This window comes from Parus major, chromosome 4A, assembly GCF_001522545.3.
Source record: "Parus major isolate Abel chromosome 4A, Parus_major1.1, whole genome shotgun sequence".
Taxonomy (NCBI): Eukaryota; Metazoa; Chordata; class Aves; order Passeriformes; family Paridae; genus Parus; species Parus major.
Window position 1 is genome coordinate 850,031 of NC_031772.1, and position 8,302 is coordinate 858,332.

Genomic DNA, 8,302 nt, shown 5'->3' on the forward strand with positions numbered 1-8,302 from the left:
CTGAGGGTCACCAGGGCCAGGCCTTGCAGGTGTAATCAGAGAGCTCTGGATGCTGCAGACAGACCAGAGGTGTGCGTGGGCTGGGCCCATCACACATGGGAAGACCCAAAAGAGATGAGGACTCACACCCGGGGTCCTGCTGAGGGCTGGAGCTGGATGGGAGACGGGCACCAGCTTCTCCTGCAAGAGTGACTCTGCTCCAGCACCTGGGCTCTGCCACAGCCTGCAGTGCCACTTGTGCACATCTCACACCTGAGGGCTCAGGGTGGGAGAAATTTACTCTTTCCCCTGCTCCCCACCCCCAAAAAATGGTTTAAAAATTAGACCCACATTTCTCAGACAGGCTTCAAATCCAGGGCAAAGATAAAAGGAAGCATCTGTTCTCAGACAGAGACAGAAGGGGGGGAAAGGGGCATAGAAATATAAGAAAGGAAGGAATAGAGGACGAAAGTGATGTGCTCAGAGTTGGTTTGGTTTCAAGCCACACCATAAAACCCATCCATCTCAAAGCACTCCCAGCAGAGCTCAGCGTGTGCCTTTGACACTGCCCATCATGCCAGCAGGCCTGCAGCAGTTTGATGTTTGGTATCAAACAGACTTTATTAAAAAGCTCTCTTGTCATGATCTAGCCAAAGAGGAGCCTTTTGTCTTTCCCACACTTGATCATTACTTTCAGGCAGAGGATTAATGGAGGATGCCTGTGCTTTGCAGGTGACCGAGTGCCTCTGCTAGAAAAACCTGCATCCCATAAAAGCATGAAATAAGTCCAGCTGAGTGATGATGATCTCACAACATCCCACAGAGGTGGCCACCCATTTACCCTACTCTTTCAGTCAATAATTTGCCTTTAACCCTTTCCTCTTTCTAGGAAGCTGGAAAAGCTTTACTTTATGTTTTACCTTTACTGCCAGGTAAAACGGGCAGTGCTCTACTTTGAAGACTCAGAGCTTTTACTGATTGAGGAAAGGGCTTCAGAAGGTAATGTGCTTTAGAGAGGGTGGCATCAGCCTGGGAAGAGGAAATCTGGGATTTATTTGCTGCACTGGCGTGCATCTGGAGTAGTTTCATTTCTCTCATTGCATCCAGCTTCATTCCCACCCCTCCACTTGGCAATTTCCATTTCTCATTCCCTGAACTGAAGCTGCTTTTGCTGCTGTATGACACCTGCTACAGCTTACCATAACCAGTATTTGTGAATTCATCATAAAAGCCTTGTGTTAAAACACAAATGTTTAATTGCTTTTATGTAGTCAGATCACTGAATTTAATATTCTGACATAATTTAGCAAGTCCCTGGTTGGAAATACATAGATGCTACTTTGGAATCTCTTTTAATTCTGTCTGGTACACTCAGGCCAAGGATGAAAGTTTTAATGTTAATAATTTAAAGCTAACATGGTGCCACATCCCATTACCAAAACTAAGGCAGAACATTCAGTGACCTCAGTTCAATGAGAATTTGTACCTTTATGGGCATTAATTATTCCACAACTGGGATTTAGGGAAGACACCCTGAAGGAATCAAAAGGAGCTAAGCATCCAGCTCATTTCTGTTCATGAGATTTGAGCTCCTCATTTCTCCAAGCTCCTTTGCAAACATCAGTCTAACTTTATGTCAGTTCCAGCTCAAGACAGCCACAGAGAATAGGCAAGCTAATAAATTTATAAGCCCTGCCCTTTTTTCCTGTAGTATTAACTCACCAGATTCCAGCCCAGCAGGATGCCAGTAAAGCAGAACTGGTGTGCACTACCTACAGCTCCTTTTACTGAGTAGGAAGTGGAATGAATAACAAGCAACCACCTTCATCCTTCACACAGGTATGGGAACATTGACACAAACACTGGAAAGGTAATAAATCACCTGCTATGTATTTAACACCGTCCAATAACTGTATCTGCCAGCAAGGCTAAGTTAGCTCCTCAAAACCCTCTTAAGCCTTACTCTTCCTGCCTCAAAGCAAAATTATCAGCTGAAAACACCGTAAGCCCGCAGTGTTTTACCGTGTTTAGGAGAGAATAAGGGTGACTTTGATCTCGGTGGATTTTCTGGCCGAGGAGCCACGAGCTGGACGGGCCGCACGTGTTTGTCCAGCAGCTTCTTGAAGCAGGACTGCCGGTTCTCAAACATGCTGCGAACGTTCTCCAGCTTCACCTGCACTGCCTGGATCTGGCACTGCAGAGAGTGAAGGGAGAAACACATAATCACCGTGCATTTGCACTTTGGCCCAAAGCAGAGGACTGTAAAGGTGACAGCACCGCCACACGGTCCAACCCCGCTTCTCACCTGTGTGACAAGGAACTGGAGGCACTGCTTACCTTCAACTCAGATGTTAAGACTGACTCAAAATCGTAGTGTAGGGCTTGGGGATCATAGTTTAAGTAGGCTGAAGAGCTTTCAAGAAATCTTTCTATGTCCTGGAGTGCTTTCTGAGCGCCTTCCTTAGACTGGCACTTATCCATCTGCTGGTTGGCGAGCAGGTAGGCACCTTCATCACAGCACTGCAGAGCCTGGGGACAGCACAGCAGTGAGACCTCAGGGCTCCCTCCTCTGCAGCGAGGTTCTCATGAGGAGCATCACTGATGGGCTCTGGATGCAGCTAAACAGCCCTCCCAAAGCCCTCAGCACTCACCGTGGATTGATTAGAAAGCAAAAGGCCACATTTTTTCTGTAAGGTGACTGCAGTCCTGAACAGACCCAGGCAAGCTGTTCCCACTTGTACCTGGCTGACATCAGTGGTGTACCTGCCATGGAAGCACCGGGCACAGCTGACCCCAGTGACGAGCAGATGCTCATTTCTCCCCCTGGGAAAGCTGCAGTGGGCACTTTGGAGCTCACAGGGAGGCTGGCAGGTTTCCTGAGGCTCAGTGCAGACCTGAACTGGGGCTCATTGGCACTCACACACTGCTGTGCTCCAGGTTGGGAAGATGCTCCAGTCAAGAACAACAGAGCATCTCCAGTGCAGTGAGGGGAAGGGAGACATGGAGAGCAGGACCATGCTGTGCTCCAGCACAGCCCCAGGCTAGACCCTGGGCACCAACCAGGCCTGCAAGGAGCCCAGGGGAGGCCCCTGTCCTGCAGCTGAGAGGCTGCCAAGGAACCCCCTGTCCCCACAGATCAGCACAATGCTGAAGTGGAGCACACAGAGAGGAAAAATGAGCTCCCCAGTTCCCCAAAACAGGGAAATGGAACAGGGTCAAAATTCACCGTTTCTCTTAATTGGCATCAAGCACATTACAGCCGTGTGCCTTCTGGCCTAATTAGCGTGAATTTCCCTAAATGAATATTTGATGCTGATTAAGTTATCAAAGAGCATTGGAACCACATGATTCTACTTCCATGCTAGAACACAGCAGCTGTGCCTATCTACCAATCTGTCACCTTATTTTCCACTCAGCTATGTTCATTCTCAATAAATCACTGAGAAGAAAGGGCTGGAGTTTATGTGAAAGCATTACCTCTGTCGCACTGGCCATGAAAAACTCCAAAGACAATTAATACATGGCTGCAGCATGAAATCATGACCGAGAGCAGCAGGGGAACTTGGTGTTCTGTGGAGATGCCCAGCTCTTTCTGCTGCCCTCACAGGTACCTGTTTGCTGACTCCCCAGCTAAGGGAGGGGTGTGCCACTCCTCCAGCCTCCAGGAACACCTCCCTACCATTAACTGCTGAAGAAAAGCTGCAAACTTCAGATGCTGCCAGCTAAGAAGAGGCTAACCCCATGGGGAAGCTAACCAACCACGTCCTCAGAGCACTGTATCTCTGAGCCCCACCTGCTGAAGGCGGGTGTGAAGGTCCAGGGTCTTCTGCAGGCGCATCTGCTTCCTTTTGATGTCATCAGCCAGGAGGTCGCAGTGGTGCCGCAGCTCGTTGCACTGCTGGCAGATCAGGTTGAGTGCATAGTGATGGTTGGCTGCGAGCTGGTGGCCATGCAGAATCACCACCTGAGCCTTCCCTATCAGATCCTGCAGGAAAGGGAGAGAACACACGGCACTAATGCCCAGGTGTCTGCACGTACCCATCTCACTGACGGGGCTGCAGGCACTGCTGGGGATCACTGCCCTTAGGAGCAGCCAGCGTGGCTGGCTCACCCAGGGTGAAAGCACCCAGCAGCTGGGAACAAAAACCTTTGCTATCACAAAGAGGATGGAGAAGAAAACAGTGTTTCACCAAAGCAGCGATGCTGTGAGCAGCTGCTGGCCCTGCACCAGTGCCCCTCCAGGAGCTGCACCCCAAATAAACCACAGCTGATGCCCAGCTTAGGCCCACTCTGCTCCCAAGCACCAAAGGGAACTGCAGTAATTAAGGGGTATCTTATGCCAAGAACACAAGATCTTTTCTGCACACCTCACTCAGTGAAAGGGTTCTGGTTTCTCCAGGGCTGCATTTCCACTGGGATGGCTTTCCAGCTGTACCCTGCCTGCCTGCCTTTTTCATCCTCCTCCCTCTTCCATAAACATTTCTTCCAAATGGCCAGCAAGCCTCAGACCTTTCTCCAGAACTCTTCTGTCCAGTGTCCAGATCCCTCAGGATTTCTCTGCTGACCCTGGCCCACGTACTCAGCACATCCCTGTGCAGAGGTCACATCCTAAGCTGGGCTCCTATGAATAATTTCTCTTCATTCTTCTTTCCCCTACATCTCTTAGTCTTCACCCATATGTTATATTCAAGTCACAGACATGTCAGGATACAACTTTTTTTGCGACTCCGTGTGCCTGGTAACAAGTTTCTGCCTATTAGCATAGCTAAAGCACTTAAAATATAAATAATTTTTCTTCCAGCTCATTAATTCCCACGCCACCCCCACGTTCAGACATTTATCTGTTCCGGATTTTCATGGTGGCTCAGCAATTTATTTTAACTCTGATAATTAAATACCCTGTTTCTGGCTTTCAGGGTGATCACAGCACTGCTGCTCAGAGCAGAGACATGAAATCAATCCTTTTGTGCAGCACTTACCAATAAATTACACCAGGACCAGGTAATTTCAGCAAAGACCTCCTACCACAAGTACAGAATGTGGCTCTTGTGTTTCAGCAGTGCTTCTTCTGTGCAAGATTATCTCACCTGAGCCATGCCATCGAAATGATCCAAGTCCTTCAGCCTCTGTTTCACCTGGGGGATGCTGTCACCAGTGTCGGGCAGCTCTGCTTGCTGACCCATTAAAAATTCAATGGCATTCTTGACCTAGACACAAAGAAGAAGACTGCTGCAAAAGGATACAAAGCACAGGCAGGAAATCATTCTGAGCCCAAAATTAATCACACTTGAGCTAAGACTGCTAAATCAAATAATACAAGTAGTGTCCAAGAACTAATTTCTAAATGCAAAGATGCTTCCATCAGCAAAATCCACGTCACTGCAGGGCAGTGATACCTAAATTAGCTCTCAGTGGGAAAGCACAGCCATCTCCCCAAGCTAGCCAGCCCTGCCACAGTCAAGGAACAGCAGCATAAATTAAACACTCTCAAAATAAAAAGCATTGAAACTTCTCTCCATCAGATCTCCAGCTCTCCTTTCTGCCAATGGAAGCACATTGGATCCTACCTCTTGAAAACTTTGCTCAAACTTCCAGAGTTGTAAATATTGCTCCATTTTTAACTGATGTTTTTCCCAGAAGCCATCAAAAGCAGTCTCCATCTCACGCAGCTGACCAAGCAACCTTGGGCACAGAAAAAGGACAGGACTGGAACAGTTTGCAAACAGAGGACAAGCAGAGATGGACAAGACCCAGAGATCACTTACACAGGTCTTCTGGACCCAAGGTCTCAGAAAAAGTCAACAGACATGTACATATGACTTGAGATGATCTCAGAGGGAGATTTAATGAAACATCAGTGCAGAGGACAGCATCTGTGTGAAGCAGTTGTTGCTGTCTCCATTTAGCTGGGTAAAACCAGGGAGCCTGGTTGGGAGAGCCCTGCATCTGCTCCACAGCCTCATCATAACAGAGGGGATAAAACCAGAGCAAGTCAAAATCATCAGAGAAGTCACCCAGAAATCTGATGGACTGGAGCAAAATTCTGGTATCTTTGTCTTTAATAGGTGACTTCACACATCCACACCTAAATAATTGCAGCGTTTCCATTGGAAAATCACGGAATTAGGAGCAGGGTGCACTCACCGATTGACGGTCTCCCAGTCCCCAGGCCTCTCTTGCTGCTGGTCCTGACTGCATTCCCCAGAGTCAGGCTCTTCAAAACTGCTCAAGAGCAAGTTTCCCTCTTTTGTGACTGCTGTAATATCTTCCTGTGTAACACAAAACATTTCTCATTCAGGCTACTTATTGTGAGGTAAGGATAAGTCATTTTGTGCTTCTCCTGCCTTCGTTTCCCTGTGTGAAATGAAGGGCCAATACCCAACAGACCAAAGGATTCCAGCAGATGTTTTAGTCCTCTTAACATGGACTGAGAGCTGCACAAGCCGAGCCATGGACCCATCACCAGGCTGGGTGGAAACTGGCACACATGAATACATCAGGCCACAAAGTGATGCAGGAGGCCAGCACTGCCCCAGCTCTCCCCTGATGGGCAGGGGTGGTGTCAGACATTTCCCACAAGTTCATGTCTTCAAGCAACATCTTCCACAGCTTGAGGGGTGCTTCTCCATCAAGGTCAGGAGAGGAGGTTGTAAGAGGAGCATCCCATGGGGGAACAAAGCCAGGACTGAGCCCACATAGCACCACCCACCACAACCTCAACTGATAAAGCCAACACTCCCAACACAACCTCTGCTTGGGGAAAATTTAAACCTTTGGTGCTGGCATTAGCATCAGCTGAGGTGCTTTGTGCTGGCTGGGCTCAGCCCCCAAGCAAACATGTGCATTGAGTCAACTATCTTGAGAAAAAAGAGGCCAACCAGAATGAGGAGGGAGAAAACACACACAGCTGATGAACTGAGATGGAAGAGGGCCTGAAGGAGTGACCTGTGCATGGTTCCACTGGAGAGCTGGGTCACTGGAGGAGTAAGAGCCCATCCTAGGAGAGGGCCAGGTTTCTATTGCAGGAGAAACAACGGGAAAATCTCTTCAGGGAGAAGATTCACAAAGCCCAGACTTGCTTAAATGTCTGCCTGCCCCAGACAGCTCACAGCAAACATAACCCCAGGCAGCAGGACACAGCTGCAGGAACTTCCCCTCTGCCACACACAGTGTCCACTGCCAGTCTGCATCCCTGTCACTAAAACACCCTGGAACATGACTACAAGGCAAAAAACCTGTCTCCTTTTGGGACTGCCACAGGCACGAGGCCCAGAGGAGAAGAGGAATGATGCAGCATGTTTAAGACTGCAGGGGGCTGTTATTTCATGCCCTTATACCTCACTCTCCAGAGACCCATGCTCCTTTTGATTCAAAGCCATTCATTATCCATAAAGCAAAGTGGCCCAACTGTCAAACAGGTGCTAACTTGACTTTTTCTGTTCAGCATATCAATGGGGTTCATTTATTAGTTACTCTGTTTAATTAATTTCTCTCATTTTTTCATTGTGCTTGCTGCCAGTTTCTGTTCAGCATCACAGCTCCATAAATTATTCTGATTGACTAATTATTTGGATTTAGGAATCAACTGTACCAGTCCTGGGGGTGTGTGAGAGAGACAAGGATCCCATGTCTTGCTGTCATCACAATCTGTGCAGTTCCTCATCTGCTTTTGTGTTTTGTGGTCTTAGAAGGAACAAAAGAAAAAAAGCCAACAGACCTCATTTCAGACAAAAGCCAAGGAGTGGTTTTGATATTTGAAATTAATAGATGAGGAATTAAAAGCAACAGATGGCTTGTACTGAGTGCTGCTGTGCTTTCTACGCAAATGAAAACTCATCACGTGTTTTATTTTACTGCAGAGAAAAGCAAGCTCTGCTGACTGGTTTATACACAGACCTACACTGTGGAGCTGGTATTTGCCCCCTACACTGTGGCCACAGCCCTGAGCACAAAGCTGAAGTCACTGAGCACCTTCAATGCCCTGTACCATCATCAGTGCCTGTACCATCATCAGTGCCTGTACCATCATCAGTGCCTGTACCATCATCAGTGCCTGTACCATCATCAGTGCCTGTACCATCAGCAGTGCCTGTACCATCAGCAGTGCCTGTACCATCAGCAGTGCCTGTACCATCATCAGTACCTGTACCATCAGTACCTGTACCATCATCAGTGCCTGTACCATCAGCAGTGCCTGTACCATCAGCAGTGCCTGTACCATCAGTGCCTGTACCATCATCAGTACCTGTACCATCAGTACCTGTACCATCATCAGTGCCCTGTACCATCATCAGTGCCTGTACCATCAGCAGTGCCTGTACCA

General features: G+C 48.2%; 1 protein-coding gene across 1 annotated transcript in view; it reads right to left on the reverse strand.

Annotated features, from left to right (window-relative positions):
* The window catches only part of MCF2 (MCF.2 cell line derived transforming sequence), a 46,315-nt gene that overhangs the window by 20,615 nt on the left and 17,398 nt on the right, over window positions 1-8,302 (reverse strand). The window contains exons 8-13 of the mRNA XM_033514142.1: window positions 6,124-6,248; window positions 5,547-5,661; window positions 5,067-5,186; window positions 3,773-3,964; window positions 2,317-2,508; window positions 2,002-2,173 (exon numbers count right to left, since the gene is read on the reverse strand). Of these exons, the coding sequence (XP_033370033.1) occupies window positions 2,002-2,173; window positions 2,317-2,508; window positions 3,773-3,964; window positions 5,067-5,186; window positions 5,547-5,661; window positions 6,124-6,248 (916 nt within the window). The remainder of the gene's footprint in view (window positions 1-2,001; window positions 2,174-2,316; window positions 2,509-3,772; window positions 3,965-5,066; window positions 5,187-5,546; window positions 5,662-6,123; window positions 6,249-8,302) is intronic.